We start from the raw sequence: 17,283 nt of genomic DNA on the forward strand, positions 1-17,283 counted from the left end.
ATTTGCTCCACTCAGGTTTCTCTGGATCACATTTGGTGCTAACTTCTATCGTTTTCCCTTAGTTGACCAATGCTTATCCTGGGACCAATTCAGGGCACCCAGCAATGAGCTGTGCAACTCAATATGTAAAAATGTTTAGAACATTTAAAGTACATAATCATAAATGTCAACTACTGCAGTCACATCAGCACAGCTAAGCATTATGTAATGACTGCTGATTATCCATCCAAATACTACATAGGTCCAAACCTGCTCAGCTTTGAAAAATTAGATAGCAGCAAGCTTGCTCAAATTAGTAACATTGTTCTTTAGATATCCAGCTGCTACCCATCTTGCTTTGATCCCACTAATGTATTCATCTCAGGATGTAATTGTACATAAACAGTATAAAAATGTTTTGAAGCAGTGTTCACCCTGACTTTAGTGTCAGGGATCTTTACTGCTTTTATAAAATAGCTGTATTTAAAATCCTAATGATTTGGAAGTCAGTATCTTTGAGAAACCTCATTCAAAAACTCTCCATTGAACAGTTTATATATAAAGCAAGAAAAATACTTGGAAAATGTTAAAGTAGACTCTTCCGGCATGCTGTTATAATTGGTGAGCCTAAAGCATAGCATAAGTAGCTTTCTTAGTTGTATTTTTGTCTGGAGTTATCTCAATTAAAATTTAACAAAACAGAAATGATGTATAGAAATTGCCATCACCAATGCAGAACATATACAATGAACTATGCAATGAACTGACTAGTATGTATATCACTGCCCAATAGTGGATGAAATCAGAATGGCTTGTTAACATAATGCAGCCTAAGAGTAAAGGTCCTGCATTTTTGGAGCAACAAGCATTTTAGCAATGTCGTCATGAAGTTCTGGTAGATAGCATAACAGGCACTGTCATCATTGCTAAAACAAAACAAAAAGTGTTTTTATCATGGGCTATTAGGGTTACCAACTTTGGTTGGATGAATTTTTGGAGGTTTCATAACACGACATTATCCGTAATTAAAGATTAACATTTACCGTAATTCCTCGAGATTCCACGACAATTCTGGAGGGTTGGCAACTCTATGGGCTATCCTGCTGTAAAATCCTAGTGGAGACAATGCACCTATAGTTTTGCCCTAAAGTAAACCACAATAACTAGATTGTAAACTCTTTGAGGGCAGGGACTTTCTTTTTCTTCTGTGTTTATACAGTGCCTTGCACAACCATGTCTTGGTCCATGACTGGGGCTCCTACCTGCTACGATAATAAACTAGTGAGGTCAACCGCAGGTGGGGGAAGATAGCACTGAATTCACCTAGCTAAATGGTGGTTAAAACCTACCCATGTCTTGTTTCACATGCATCTGATGAAGTGGGTATTCACCCATGAAAGCTTATGCTCCAGTACCTCTTAGTCTATAAGGTGCCACAGAACTCTTTCTTGCTTGTTTCACCTAGGTTTTTTACAGCAAAATAACTATAACTGGTTAGTTGTATGATGGTAAACTCCACCTTTCTGGCAGTAAAGACAAGTCTGGCTGTCCCAGCAGTCCTATGGTACCAGCTATTCCTGCGGCTCTCAGGAGGCTCTCCACGCAGCGCTAAGCGGAACTGCTGCTGTTCTCGTTAGGGCGGGCTGACTGCTCCCAGCCCTTCCCACGGTCATTACAAATCCCCATGGATTTCAGTGGCGGCACCATGAGACCTGGTGTTCACAGCCAACACTGCGGGGCTGCAGCTCAGCCCTCGGGTTTTTGTATCTGAGGAAGGCGGCTAGAGAATCAAATCCTACCGCGGGGAAGTTTATTTCGGCGTCAGAACCCACCCTTGCCCCAGCCGCCACCCACCTACCTCAGTCACTGACCCGCTGTGCCACTCCCCACCCCTGCGCCCCACTCGCTGCCCCTCACCATCACCCCACCCCAGCCGCTGAGCCCCTCCGCCACCCAACTCCCTGACCCTCTCTGTCAGACACCTCCCCGCCCCAGCCACTGACCCACTCCATTGGCTGACGCCCGCTGCCACCCCCACGACCCGCTCCTCGCCCATTGGCTGACTGGGACCCTGCGGCACAAAGCCGGGCGGTACGGCCGCTGCCCGCCCGAGGGCGCCGCAGTCCGAGCGCGGCCCGCCCTCAGCCCTGCCTCCTCGGCGGCGGCGGCGGCGGCGGCGCTTGCTCTTGGCGCGCGGCGGGGCATGAAGGTAGGAGGCCCGGCGTGCGGCGCTGCGTTCCCGGCTCCCTTCGCTCCGTCACGAGGCGCGCGCGGCCCCCCCTCCCTCGCCCCGGCAGCAGGGGCGGCTCGGCCCTGTTGCGTGAGGAGGCTGGGAGCAGCTGGGGCTCTGCGGCCGCGAGACGGGCCTGGGCTGCTGGAGGGAGCAGCCCCCTCCCGTGCGGGAACTCCTGGGGCAGCCCCGCTGAGGCGTGAGGGAGGCCGGGCCTGGCCCATGATAGAATCATATCAGGGTTGGAAGGGCCCTCAGGCATAGGCGGCAGGTTTGTATAATTTTTGGTGGGGCCCAAAATGGTGGTGCCCCCCCGCTCCCGCCCTGTAAGCCGATATAAAATGAAGCTACAACGCGTCAGTGCCACAAGATTACAAGGGTCAATTAAAAGTGGAAAGTCAGAAGCAGCACTTGCCTACTTCAATATACAGTATTATATTTTGTTGCATCTGTTGTGATGAAGTGGGAATGTTCTTAATATTTTCTCTGAATACTGTGTGGGTGCCTCAGTTTCCCCTGCAAGATGCCAACTGAAGGTGTTGGGGACAAAGAGATCAGGTGGCCTCCTTGTCCAGAAGAGACACAGAGGCCAGAGGAGTGTCAGTTTGGAGCTGGCTGGGGAAATTGGGAGAGACCCAGAACTTGGTTCTGGGCTCCCCACCCCCCAAGATGGACCTGACAGAGGGGTTCTGTTTTCTGTACCAACAAGCTCTGTTTAAACTGTGTTCCTGTCATCTAATAAACCTTCTGTTTTACTGTCTGGCTGAGAGTCACATCTGACTGCAGAGTTGGGTGCAGCGACCTCTGGTTGCCCCAGGACCAGCCTGGGCAGACTCACTTTGGAAAGTGCATGACGTGGAAGGGCATGCTGAATGCTCCGAGGTCAGACCCAGGAAGGTGTAAGCTTCTTGCCCTGGAGACAGTATGCTCCGAGAGAGGAGGCTCCCCCAGAGTCCTGACTGGCTTTGTATGGAGATGTTCCAAAGCATCACAGCATCCCCTTCCACACCGTGCACTTCCCAGAAGTCCGCACAGGCACTGACACTCCCTCCTCCGGCCTTTGTCTCTTTTCCAGGCATTAGGAGGCCACCTGATCTCTCTGTTCTCCAACACCTTCAGTTGGCACCTTGCAGGGGAAACTGATTTGGGAGAAATAAAGTAAAAGCTGCCCAAACCGAGCTTGAGCACTCCTGAATTTTGAGGTGTTCAAATCTGGAAGGCAGGTGCTGGGGGTGGGAGAGGGCTGTGGGCTCCATGGGGGAGCATGGCAGCAACTGTCTGGAGCTGCATGGAGCCAGATACGCTGGTCTGAGTGGCACAGTAAGCAGTTTGGGGGTTGGAGAAGAGGTAGGGAGTTCCGGGGGGCAGTTAAGGGACAAGGAGCAGGGGGAGTTGGATGGGGCAGAGGTTTGAAGGGGCAGTCAGGGGACAGGCAGCAATTGGATAGGCATGGGAGTCTAAGAGGTTTATCAGGGGACAGGTAGGGGGTGCGGTCCCGGGGGGGAAGTTCAGAGGGCTCTGCTCCAGAGCCTTTTAAATCCCAGCCGCACCGGGAATCAGAGGGCTCTGGGGATTTAAAGGGCTCTGGGCTGCCTGCACCCGCGGGGAGCGCAGAGCCTTTTAAATCGCGGCTGGGATTTAAAGGGCTCTGGGCTGCCTGCAAACGCGGGGAGCCCAGAGCCCTTTAAATCCCAGCCGCGGCCGGGAATCAGAGGGCTCTGGGCTGTCTGCTGTGGCGGGCAGCCCAGAGCCATCTAAATCCCAGCCGCCGCCGGGAATCAGAGGGCTCTGCTGTCTGCTGTGGCGCTGCCTGCAAACGCGGGGAGCCCAGAGCCTTTTAAATCCCAGCCGCAGCCGGGAATCAGAGGGCTCTGGGCTTCCCGCTGCGGCGGGGAGCCCAGAGCCCTTTAAATCCCAGCCGCGGCCGGGAATCAGAGGGCTCTGGGCTGTCTGCTGCGGCGGGCAGCCCAGAGCCTTCTAAATCCCAGCCGCCGCCGGGAATCAGAGGGCTCTGGGCTGCCTGCTGCGGCGGGCAGCCCAGAGCCTTTTAAATCCCAGCCGCCGCCGGGAATCAGAGGGCTCTGGGCTGCCTGCAACCGCGGGGAGCCCAGAGCCTTTTAAATCTCAGCCGCTGCTGGGATTTAAAGGGCTCTGGGCTGCCTGCAACCGCGGGGAGCCCAGAGCCTTTTAAATCCCATCCGCAGCCGGGAATCAGAGGGCTCTGGGCTTCCCGCTGCAGCAGGCAGCCCAGAGCCCTCTGATTCCCAGCCGCGGCTGGGATTTAAAGGGCTGTGGGCAGCCCTGGCGGCGGGCGCTCCAAGCAGGGGAGAAAAAACATTGGTGGGGCAGAGCCCCTGCTTGGGATTTATTCATGGGGCTAAAGCCCCAGAGCCCCATATAAGTCGGCGCCTATGCCCTCAGGAGGTATCTAGTCTAACCCCCTTCTCAAAGCAGGACCGAGCCCCAGACAGATTTTTGCCCCAGATCCCTAAGTGGCCTCCTCAAGGCTTGAGCTCACAACCTTGGGTTTAGGAGGCCAATGCTCAAACCATTGGGCAAAGAAGGCTGGGCCAGCTTGGGTGGGGTCCTCTCGGGCAGGGGTTCTCAAACTGGGGGTTGCGAGGGTATTACACAGGGGGTTGCCAGCTGTCAACTGCCATCCCAAACCCAGCTTTGCATCCAGCATTTATGATGCTGTTAAATATATAAACAAGTAATTTTAATTTACAAGGGGGGGTTGCACTCAGAGGCTTGCTGTGTGAACAGGGTCACCAGTACAGTCATTTGAAGACCACTGCTCTAGGGCAACTCATTCATCAAAGTGTGTGAGAGACCGGAGCCACTCAGCAGCCCAGGTGTCAGGGGGTACAAAGAAGGCTGGGGCTTCCTCTTGGGCTCCCCCTTCATCACAACACGTGAAGAAGGTTGGGTCCACTATTGCTTTCTCTGGGGTTGGTCCTTCATCTCGGAGTGTGAAGGGGACTGGTGCTGGTATGGCTGATTCTAGCAAACCTTCCTCATTACAAGGCACAAGAAAATCTGGGTCCACTTGCATTAAAGGATGCTAACAAGTAATCTTTTTCTTCTAACGGTCAGTGTTTGTGATACTTTTTGTAGAAACCAGTACACACTCCACTACTTCACCCTTCCCTTTTCAATTTGTCAGATATATTTTTAGTTACTGTCCTGTCTATTTTAGAAAGGGGCTGAAATTATGTAAAGATTTTAATGACTTCACTTTGTTCTGCCAGTTAGCATTGGCTGTCTGGTCTCTGCACAGATTGGGATGTAAGGTTATATTACAGGGACACCATGTAGTAGAGCAGACCCAAAATTTAGGTTGTAATTATTTTTTTAAAAAGGAGTATATTGTCATATCTGTGTCAATTTAAATATTTCTTTTGTGTGTTTGCAAAAACTAATGTGATGGCATTGTGAAACTAGTATGATCCTTTCCCTATGGATGGAATGTCTGTTGTGTTAGGACTCTTCCTACTCACACAATGGTGTACGTATAGGTACAGATAAGAGCCATGTGCTCCCCTTAAAGCATTTAAACCCCATGGAAGGAGCAGGTTAGTCACTATAATTGCAATAGTATCTTCAGAAGTCATGCAGTCTTCTCTCACAACTGTGTAGATCAAAAGAGGAGCAGGTTAAGCTGCAACTCTTAGGTTTGTGCTATCCCTGGGATAGCAGGGTTCTCACAAGTAGAATGCTGCCATTAGCTGGTATGGTGCACAGTCAAACTTGCTCCATTTTCAGAAGGACTCAGCATTGTGCCTGTAAACATGTGAGGGAGAAAGGTTTGTACTTATAGTATGGGTCTCTCATCTCTCTTTGGTTTTCCAGGTAAATGATATAAGCTTCTATATTGTTTCACTCTGAAGGATCTGAAATCTGTTTTATAAGCAAGTACATAGTATATAGGGATCCCTTCCCCACTACTGAAATGCAGCCGCCTCTGAAAAAGTTCTGTGATCCCCAGAACCTCCTTAATATAGGAAGTGAAGAATTGAATTTTATAGGAACCTGCAGTTTCAATTCGTCGGCCTCAAGGGCCTCTCTCTCCCTCAGCACAGAGTTCCCGGGGCAAGGGTACCTCTTCCCACCAGTAGCGGTGAGCTCCAGGGCCGGGGGAGAGATCTGTAGCAGTCCTGCAAGCCCCAACTTGTTTCCCTCCCCAGTTCCTGCCCATCTGCTACCTCTCTCTTCTCCAGGTCCTTGCTGCACAGCAACAATCGTTATAATTTGAATCTGCAAGGTGACCCAGTGCCTGACATTCCACGATCTGGTACTGGGTTGTGACCTGTACTTTGAAAAACACTCCTATAAGTCATAGGAGCATAAGATTGGAAGGGACCTCCTGGGTCATCGGGTCCAGTCACCTGCTATCACAAGCTCCTCCATTGTGTATTCCCATTCATAAACTTACCAAGCTTCATCTTAAAATTAATTAGGGTATTTGCCTCTCTATGCCTATTGGAAGGTTGTTCCAGAACCTCAGTCCTCTGATGGCTAGAAACCTTCTCATTTCCAGCCTAAACTTATTCATGGTCAGTTTATGGTCCAGGTAGTGAATTTAACATCCTCTTTCCCAAAAGTGACATGCGATCTCTAATGAATACAGGTTGCTAGAACTCTGATTTTATATCTTACCTGAAAATATGTGCTGTACAATATTGGACTGATTTAAACGCCTAAGCACATAATTACTGGACATGTTACTGGGGTAACCTGGAAGAGGGGTGGGGGATGGTAATTTGTTCCCATTGAAGTCAATGGCAAAAACTCATTTGAACTTCAGCAACTGTATTGGGCTCTTACTTCAACATAGAAGTTACTGATCAATTGGACATGCCTACATTGTTATAAAAGAATGTAGCCCTTTGTGTATTTATAGTTGCTATTATATACAAAGCAAATTTTTTATTTCTGACTTCTCTGGAGCTATAGTACTTTTATTTCAACAAAGTAACTGATAATGTAATCAGGTTTAGATTAATAACATGCTATCTTCCACCATCCTGCAGGGAATCCTGTTAATATAGTGAGGTAATGGACTATTGAACCGAAATGAAGATAATCTTTATAGTCCTTTAGGAAATAATGGTTCATTTCTTTTGATATAACTACATGTGGCTGGCTATGTGGGGTATTTTTATTTTAATCCCTTTTGAAGTAGCTTTAATGGTAGTCATTTCTTTTCCTCCCTCACGCCTCACTAAGGCAAAGACTTAATAGTTGAAATACTCAAAAATTGTATTGTTTACAAGGCTGTGGGAATGTCTGAAAATAAATTTTGAAAATTAAGTTTTTAAATTATTAACTTTTTTAAGAGAATGCGAATATGCAACATAAAGCATGAATACAATTTTCAATATTTTGCTAACAGTCTCTGGACTGCTTTTAATTGAACATACAAACGCACATACATTCAGATCACATAAACATAAGACAACTTCCTTCTGACAGTGTAAAGGAAAAACAAACAAAACTAACTTATGACAACTATTTGTACAAAGTACTGCCGCTAAAACAGGTGTGTCAAACTGCTCACCCACTCAGCATTGTCATATGGTGTGCATACCATGTAAAGATTTTGTAGAATATCTGCTTTCATTTTAAAACCCAACATCTACACTAAAAATGCTTCAGCAGAACAGCTCTATCTGTAGCACTTCAATGTAGACGTTACCTGTGCTGACAGGAGGGATTCTCCCATTGGCATAGGTAATCCACCTCCCCAAGAGGTGGATAGCTAGGGCCTGGTCTACATTAGAAAATTAGGTCGGTTTAACTGTCAGTCGGGGGTGTGAAAAATCCACACCCCTGAGGGGCATTGTTAAACTGACCTAAATCCCTGTTGACCCTAGCTACTGCCTCTCAAGGAGATGTATTGCCTATGCCGAAGGGAGAATCCCTCCCATCAGCATTGGTAGTGTCTATACTGAAGCACTACACTGGTGCAGCTGTGCTACTGTCATGTTTTAAGTGTAAGCAAGCCTGTTGACCTAATGGTAGGGGTTAGGTCAACTTAACTACACCACACAGAGAAATGGATTTTTCACACCCTTAACTTGACACAAACTTAACTTTCTCACATAGACCAGGCCCAAATAGATTTCTAGACATCGTTGTTGCTAAGAGAGTCTTCTCTTCCAAATGCAAAGTGAGCATAAACCAATGTAGTGTTGTCTTTCTGACAATGAGAATATCCTTCCAATTGATATTGGAGGGGGCAATAAGGTTTGTTACTTAATAAAAGCCATATTCTACCCTTAACCTTTGTGCAAACCTCATTAACATCACTGTGAGATACGTTGTGAATTGGAAAGGGCAGTCCTACATTTATACCCCAGTCCATGGACTACATTTAAAAATGTAATTTGACCCAGGTAGTAGAATGAGTTTGACAACCCTTATTTAAAGTAAAGCCGCAACTAGTTGTGTGGTTTTTTTGTTTTGTTTTGTTTTTTCCCCCCTCTGCAGAATAAGCACGTGCAATAGACTTACAGTGATACATTTGTTTTGGGTGATACACTGACTTGGGCATAATGTCCATGGATATAACTTTTCTGGGAACAGGCTCAGCATATCCATCTCCAACAAGAGGAGCTTCAGCTTTAGTCATTCGTAGTGAAGGAGAATGCTGGCTATTTGATTGCGGAGAGGGAACTCAAACACAATTTATGAAAAGCCACCTTAAAGCAGGTCAGTGCAATTGAAAGTTGTTATCTTGAGAGAGAGAAATCTGCATACTGTCCAAATGAAATACCTTTTCTATTCAGGCTCACGTTGTCTGAAGACCTCTGTAAATATGAGTGAACATCTCTAATTACTATATGTTAGGTGGGACCACTTGAACTGGCTATGGAATTCTCCTTTATCACCCTTTGTTGCAGAATTGTTCTCTAGAACAAAAGCTTTAATCTACTAAAGCTTCTAGCCTTAATGATTATAATTTCCAAAAATGAACTAAATTTAAACCTATGCACTGCCGTATTCTGAGTCTGCAGGCAGCTTAAAACATAGCTTGACGTGTGAATGGTCCCATTCACTTTAATTGGGTGTTCAGAAAGCTACAGATGTTGATGAACATGTCAACGTTAACATTATTTCATGACTGATTACTTAAAAATCACTTCCGGTACCTGTGCAAGTTCTAAAAATCCTAACTGCTTTCTACCTAGCTGCCAAAATATTCATCTTTCTCTTGTGTCTTTTACAATGCAGTTGTGTTGTCCCTACCAAAAACTAAGGCATATAAAAAACTGCATATGGGAATAGCATGGAACTTAATTTAATATCAAAACAAATAAACACTGAGTGTGCTGCTGATTGTACATTATTTGTTTTCATGTTTGCTTAAGTAAAAACAAAAGAAATCTTAGCAGTTGTATAGGCTCATCACTAAAAAATTATTGATGATGCAGAAAAGTGTTTAATAAATATTTCTGTTCTATATTTGGAAGGAAGCAGGATGAGGTATTCCTATCACATAAAAATGAAGTTATTTCCAGTCCATTAGTAGCTAATGAGGATTATAGACATTATCTATTAGAGATAAACATTTTTAAATCAGCAGGCCTGGATAACTTGCACCTAAGAGTCGTAAAAGAGTTGGCTGAGGATCTATGTCCTGCTGACATTAATTTTGAATAAATCTTAGAATACTGGGGCAATTACAGAAGGCTTGAAAGTGCTCATGTTGTGCCAGTATTCAAAAAGGACAAGTGGGAAGACCTGAATAACTATAGGTTGATTAGCCCACTATCAATCCCAGGCAAAATAATCAAAAAGTTGATAGAGGATTCAATTAATAAAGGGTTTAAGGATGGGAATATAATTAATGCCATTCAGGATGGTTTTTTGGAAGTTAGGTCTTTTCAAATAATCTTAGTTTATTCTTTGAAATTACAAATTTGGTTGACAAAGGTAACTGTATAGATGTAATATTGCTTAGGCATTTGACTTAATACCATGGTACTTTCTCATTAAAAATAAGTAGTAATCATAGAATATTAGGGATGGAAGAGACCTCAGGAAGTCATCTAGTCCAATCCACTGCTCAAAGCAGGACCAACATCAACTAAATCATCCCAGCCAAGGCTTTGTCAAGATGGGCCTTAAAGATCTCTAAGGATAGAAATTCCACCACCTCCCTAGGTAACCCATTCCAGTGCTTCACCACCCTCCTAGTGAAATAATGTTTCCTAATATCCAACCTAGACCTCACCCGCTGCAACTTGAGACCATTGCTTCTTGTTCTGTCATCTGCCACCACTGCGAACAGACTAGCTCCATCCTCTTTGGAACCCCCCTTCAGATAATTGAAGGCTTCTATCAAATTCCCCCTCACTCTTCCTTCTGCAGACTAAATAACCCCAGTTCCCTCAGCCTCTCCTCATAAGTCATGTGCCCTAGCCTCTAATAATTTTTGTTGCCCTCCGCTGGACTCTCTCCAATTTATCCACATCCCTTCTGTAGTGGAAGGACCAAAACTGGATGCAGTACTCCAGGTATGGACTCACCAGTGCCGAATAGAGGGGAATAATCACTTCCCTCAATCTGCTCTCAATGCTCCTACTACTACAGCCCAATATGCCATTGGCCTTCCTGGCAACAAGGGCACACTGCTGACTCATATCCAGCTTCTCATCCACTGTAATCCCCAGGTCCTTTTCTGTAGAGCTGCTGCTTAGCCAGTCGGTCCCCAGTCTGTAGCGATGCATGGGATTCTTCCTTCCTAAGTGCAGAACTCTGCACTTGTCCTTGTTGAACCTCATCAGATTTCTTTTGGCCCAATCCTCCAATTGTCTAGGTCACTCTGGACCTAGCCTCCAGCATATCTATCTCTCTCCCCAGCTTAGTGTCATCTGCGAACTTGCTGAGGTTACAATTAATCCCATCATCCAGATAATTAATAAAGATGTTGAACAAAACCTCTGGGGCACTCCGCTTGATACCGGCCGCCAACTAGACATTGAGCCGTTGATCACTACCTGTTGAGCCTGAGCAAACCGGAGCTCTGAGCAATCAGACCACTCGTACATACTATGCAACTCCTCCACCTTTCCTCCCATACCTGTCCTTCCTGAACAGTTTATACCCATCCATGACAGTGCTCCAGGCATAAGAACTGCCCCACCAAGTTTCTGTTGTTCCAATGACGACATAGTTCCTTGGTTGTGCCCGGACTTCCAATTCTTCCTGCTTGTTTCCCAGGTTTCTTGCGTTCATGTACGTGCACCTAAGATAACTAGGCGATTGCCCTACTTTTTCAGGATGAATCAAGAGGCTTCCCATCTTGTACCCTCCTTCTTGTGTTTCCTCCCAGTATCCCACTCCCCTACTTACCTCTTGGCTTAGGTCACCATCCCCCAGCAAACCTAGTTTAAAGCCCTCCTCGCTAGGTTAGCAAGCCTGCCTGCAAAGATGCTCTTCCCTCTCTTCGTTAGCTGGATCCCATCTCTTCCTAGCAATTCTTCTTCCTGGAGCAACATCCCATGGTCGAAAAATCCAAAGCCCTCTCTCCGACACACCTCTGTAACCATGCATTCACCTCCACAATTCGACGGTCTCTACCTGGGCCTTTTCCTTCAACAGGGAGGATGGATGAGAACAGGACTTGTGCCTCAAACTCCTTTATCCTTCTTCCCAAAGCCACGTAGTCTGCAGTGATCCACTCAAGGTCATTCTTGACAGTATCATTGGTGCCCACGTGGAGAATATACAATATCAATAGAGCACAAATTAAGTGGATTAAGAACTGCCTAATTGACACATCTCAAAAAGCAGCTGTCAATGGGGAATCATCATCGAATGGGGGTATTTTAGTGGGGTCTCACAGGGATCAGTGCTAGGCCCAATGCTATTCAAGGCTTTCATCAGTGACGTGAAAGTTATATATAAAATCACTGCTGAGAATCTGCAAATTATAACAGAGTGGTCAATGATGAGGACAGGGCAGTCAGAGAGAGCAGTTTGAATTGCTTGGTAAGCTGGGTCCATTCAGACAAAATGCATTTTACAGCCAAATGTGAAGTTATACATCTAGGAATGCAGGTCATACCTGCAGAATGGCTGTATGCTGGAAAGCCAGTGACTCTGAAAATTAGTTATTGGTCGTCATAGACAAGCATTGCAACATAAGCTCCCAGTTCAATTCTGTGGAAAAAGGGCTAATGCAGTCCTTTCATATATAAATGGGAGTAATGAGTAGGAGTAGGGATGCCATTTATTTAAAAGCTCTGTATATGACATTGGTGAGAGCAATGCTGGAATATTATGTCCAGTTCTGATACTGACACTTAAAAAGAAAAATGAAAAATGGCAGAGGGTGCAGAAAAAAAACACAAAACATTATTTGAGGGCTGGAGAAAATGCCTTACAGTGAGATCAAAAGAGCTTGTGTAGTTTTATCTAAAAGATTAGTCTATAGGTACCTTCACAACAGGAAGAAAATACCAGGTAGTAAAGGGCCCTTTTAATCTAGCAAAGAAAGGTATCACAAGAACCAGTGGATGGAAATTGAAGCCAAATTAGAAAGAAGGCACAAATTAACAGCAAGGGTGATTAACCATTTGAACAAATCACCAAGGGAACTGATGAATTCCTCATTTCCTGAAGTCTTCAGATCAAGACTGTAAACCTTTCTGGAACACATGCATTAGTCAAACACAAGTCATTGGGCTCAATTCATGGGTGACTGGGAGTGGCCTGGGATAAGACAGAAGGTCAGACTAGATGATCTAATGGTGACTTTTGATATTAAACTATGAATATTTAACTGGTTAAACCTCCTTAATTTAAATTAAAATGTTGCAGAAAATCCAGAATCCTGTGCCAGAATGTACTGCCAGCTTGCTGTGGAGTACATGAAATCTTAGTTGTAAATTGCGCTATACAGCTTGTGGGAGGGCCTCTTTGCATGTTTGGAATGAACTAGAAACTAGAACAAAGGCAGAAGTTCACCCACTGGTTCTCACTGTCCCACCATCTTCATGTGGTATGACAAAATTCAGCTCCCATCTAGAACTTGTTTGCATTTTAATGCAGCAAAGGTCACCATATTAGTCAATTTTTCTTAGTTTCTTTGCTCTTAAAATGTATTTTGATCTAAATTTTCAACCACATGAACTTTTGGCAAAAAATGGCTTGTCAACCCAAACAAAAACAATGACAAACGTAATCTTGGTTCAGATTTTTCAAATTTTATTGAAAAAATAAAAAGTGAAAAAATTTTCAGTTAAAAACTACACTTCTTGGTTTGGTTTTTAAAAAATTGGGAACTAATTTTTTTGTAAATTTCCCACAAAATAATTGGCATTTTTCAACCAGCTCTAATTTTGCTGCTGTGAGTGTAATTGTCATTCAGCACATTTACTATGGTGTCTCTTTGTTTCAATCATAGGTAGAATTACTAAGATATTCATAACTCATCTTCATGGGGACCATTTTTTTGGTCTTCCTGGTCTCCTGTGCACAATTAGTCTTCAGAGTAGTTCTACTGCAAGCAAACAACCTGTTGATATCTATGGACCATTAGGACTACGAAACTTCATTTGGAGAGCTCTGGAACTCTCCCACTCGCAACTTCTCTTTCCATATGTGGTTCATGAACTGGTACCTACACCAGATCAGTGCCCTGCAGAAGAATTTAAAGAACTATCTTACCTTGACAGAGATGAAGTCTCTTCCAAAGAAGTGCAAGGGAGAACACTTCAGCTGGATCCTGTAGAAAACTCCTACATGCTGGTCAACAATCAGCAATTTGTTATGAAAGCATTTAGATTATTTCACCGTATTCCTTCCTTTGGATTTTTAGTGGAGGAGAAACAGCGGACTGGTAAACTCAATGCACAGAAGCTAAAAGACCTTGGTAACTAGCTTCATTTATTTTTTCCTTTAATTCTTATGACTTGTGGATATTACTTTGTTTCTTAAAATCTATTTGTGAATGTCCTTATGATCTAATTGGTGCATATGTCATAGTCATAATAGAACTATACGATTAACTATATTTCTTATATGCTTACATTAACTGCCAAATGCCCTATTAGAATTTCTAAGGCACCTATTCTGATAGTGTGTAAGCAAGAGTGTTACAATGTAACTGTTGAAAATGGATCCATCAATAGGTGATGGATATTCAAGTACACACAGTGTTCAGGCTGACAGCTGATTCACATTTCCAGGAATTGTAACAAAACTATATTCTTCACTAATGGCTATATTGTCTTCTGAAAACTCCTGCAAGGAAACTTACTGAATCAGAACAGTGTGCATTCTGAAATGGGCCACTTTATTTTTCACAAGAAAAGGAAAGATTGATATTCTAGAACTTATTTTTTCCCCTACAAATTCATACTGGTTTGATCATAAGAGAGGTAAAAAACGAGCTTCCCTTTCTAGCACATTTATTAAGGGCTTACATGAGAAAGAGAACATAAAACTGGCCGCAGAGTGTATTTGGGGGATGTATCAGCTTCAAAATACACAACTTAAAAATCTGTTAGAGCCTCTTACTAAAATTAAAAAAAATTGTTCTCTTGGAGTATGAAATAAGTGAAGCATTAGTTTTTGTAAGTCATGGATCTACAGGATTGGTTACTACACCACCAGATTTTGAACAGGTCTCTCTCTTCCTTCGTCATAGGCCACACAGCCTCACTGATGAACTTCTGGGGCTTCAGCACTCTTGCTTCACACCATTGAGTTCTAATCAGTGAGTCCAACTGAGATAGAGACATGTACGCTCTTCAGGGACTAATGCACCCCAACTGGTATTTGCAGTGACACCCCAACAGTGTTTTCAAAAGCAGAGTAGGCTTTATTAGTCAGCTGGAACACAGCATTGGAAGTCCTTAGGTTAGCATAGAGAAATAAATGTTAACGAATAGTCCATTCTGGTGAAGCCACAATTCACCAGCCATGCTGTAGTGAACTCCATTTTCAGGCACTCTCTCTCTCTGATTTCCTTAGTAAGTTCCCCAGTAGTGAGCTAGCTTCCTCCAAACCCAGAAGTCCACATTTTATTCCCCAATGGACACGTCTGTCTGTTTTTTCTCCAGGCAGGGCCATGCTGAGTTCAGAGCCCCACTGCCAGAGCTTGGGTTCCTCCTCAGCTTCCCTGCTGAGAGGAAGTGATTGTTCAATCTTTGGTACTACTTGTCTCTCTGGACTCTCTGTTGATCTGGATCAATTTCAACCAGTTCCTTAATGACTATTCATTCCACCCAGACAGCAAGGTGATACGTGCTTATGTCTCCTGTGTTGGTGCAAGAGCAATGTTTAATCCTTTTGCCCCCACTGGGTAGCAATGCAATGATAAAGAGAAACTGAGGTGCACATAGGAGTCATAAAAATATTAAAGAAAATTCCCACTTTGCCACACTCTAGTACTTAATTCGTAAGAAAACCATGCCTTAAGAATAGGTTAAATGTAAAATTTGTCAGATACTGCATTGAAATGTGAGCAGTGTTTATTTTCAAAACACTAAAACTAACCATACACTTTTGACTTAACTTTCTAGGAGTTCAGCCAGGCCCTATATATGGGAAACTGAAGAATGGTGTTACGGTTGTCTTAGAAAATGGAGTAACCATTTCTCCTTCAGATGTCTTGGATGAGCCTATTCCTGGAAGAAAAATTTGTATTTTAGGTGACTGTTCAGGTGTGGTTGGAGATGGAGCAATGAAACTCTGTTACGAAGCAGATCTGTTAGTTCATGAAGCCACACTGGATGACACCCTAGTGGACAAAGCCAAAGAGCATGGCCATAGCACTCCAAAAATGGCAGCTGAGTTTGCAAAGTTGTGTAAGGTTAAGAAACTGGTTCTGACTCACTTCAGTCAGAGATATAAACCAGCTGGTCAGATTGGAGAAGGAGATATTGATGTCATGGAACTGAAGAGACAAGCAGAATCAGCATTAAATGGTCAAGGAGTAATTTTAGCTGAGGATTTTTTGACGATAGAAATTCCAGGGAAAAAGCAAAAGTAGCATCTAGCTTTATAATACCACACAAATTAGCTTGCTGTTGAACTGTGAGTTTACAGCTAGGGCTTCAGGTATCCAAATTTGTTCCTCAGTTTCCAGATGAAGAAGTTGAATTGCTAAGGTGACATGTTCAGTTGCTAGAGAATGACTAAGGGCTGGATTTACTTGCTATAGAGTTTTAAGGCTCAACTCTGCAATATGCTGAGTGCCTCAGCAACTTTAATGGCAGTTGAACTTGTTCCACACCTCTGAGAAATGAGCCATTGTAGAATGGTATTGCTGTTAACTTGCCCTCCTAGAAAGAAGGGAGATGGAAAAGCAGATTACTAGTCAAACTCACTGCCTTACGTGAAATAGGTGTGCAGCTACCTAAGCAAGGGGGAAAAAAGAAACTCATTCTTTGGTTTATATAAATATACCTATGGAGACAAAGCAAATTATTTATTGATCATCTAAACACTTAACTGCAAATCTAAATAACTTTTAAAATAAAGTATATGGAATGCCTTTAACTTATCTTTTTGGAATTAAGTGTTTAGGTGATTGATACAGGTATTTAGCCAAACAGTCTGGAAAACTTAACTGTATAGGCAGAAATCTTCCAAACACTAAATACTTTTTATTAGAACTTCAGATTCTCTAGTCTTAAGTCTTAAAATAAAACTTTGCATTTTTTGCATCTTATTTACAATCCTCTGTGAATCTTAGTGGCATACCAAAGTAGATATTATTTTTTAACTTTTCAACCTCTCATGAGCTTTTGTATAAAATATTTTCAATAATTATTTAAATAATTTTATGTAAAAGGAATATTATGCAATAAACAAACTAATAAAGTTGATAACTATGCCACATGTTTTGTAAATTACTCATCACTAATGTGATAAATTAATTAGTAATGTACAGAAATACTACAAATTAAGATGCTTACTGTATTTCATAGAACCATAAGATTAGAAGAGACTGCAAGGGTCATCTGGTCTAACTCCCTGTAGGATTTATTGTGTCTATACCTGACATCTATTTGCTTGAACAGATCACTAATGTCAGTGACAATTCAGCACACAGA

The 17,283-nt window shown here is 43.6% G+C and overlaps 1 protein-coding gene across 3 annotated transcripts; it reads left to right on the forward strand.

The window, feature by feature from the left end:
• The first annotated feature begins 2,083 nt into the window (after positions 1-2,083).
• ELAC1 (elaC ribonuclease Z 1) lies at positions 2,084-17,042 on the forward strand. 3 transcript variants are annotated; one of them, XM_045022457.1, is made up of 4 exons: positions 2,084-2,188; positions 8,702-8,923; positions 13,626-14,093; positions 15,748-17,042. In XM_045022457.1, exons 2-4 carry the CDS (start codon positions 8,767-8,769, stop codon positions 16,215-16,217), a joined length of 1,095 nt encoding a protein of 364 aa, XP_044878392.1. In that variant the 5' UTR covers positions 2,084-2,188; positions 8,702-8,766; the 3' UTR covers positions 16,218-17,042. The 3 variants fall into 3 exon arrangements, with proteins under 3 accessions (XP_044878392.1, XP_044878393.1, XP_044878391.1); XM_045022458.1 differs by lacking the exon at positions 2,084-2,188 and adding an exon at positions 2,312-2,468 and having other exon boundaries at positions 8,700-8,923; XM_045022456.1 differs by lacking the exon at positions 2,084-2,188 and adding an exon at positions 5,022-5,300.
• The last annotated feature ends 241 nt before the right edge of the window (positions 17,043-17,283 follow it).

The sequence above is a fragment of the Mauremys mutica genome, chromosome 6 (assembly GCF_020497125.1).
Source record: "Mauremys mutica isolate MM-2020 ecotype Southern chromosome 6, ASM2049712v1, whole genome shotgun sequence".
In the NCBI taxonomy this organism is placed as follows: Eukaryota; Metazoa; Chordata; order Testudines; family Geoemydidae; genus Mauremys; species Mauremys mutica.

Bases quoted from the DNA above. Each gene is read 5' to 3' on its own strand.
- ELAC1 (XM_045022457.1), top strand. From the start codon at position 8,767: ATGTCCATGGATATAACTTTTCTGGGAACAGGCTCAGCATATCCATCT. The intron at 8,924-13,625 runs GTCAGTGCAATT...TTTCAATCATAG, and splicing joins GAAAAGCCACCTTAAAGCAG to GTAGAATTACTAAGATATTC. The intron at 14,094-15,747 runs GTAACTAGCTTC...TTAACTTTCTAG, and splicing joins ACAGAAGCTAAAAGACCTTG to GAGTTCAGCCAGGCCCTATA.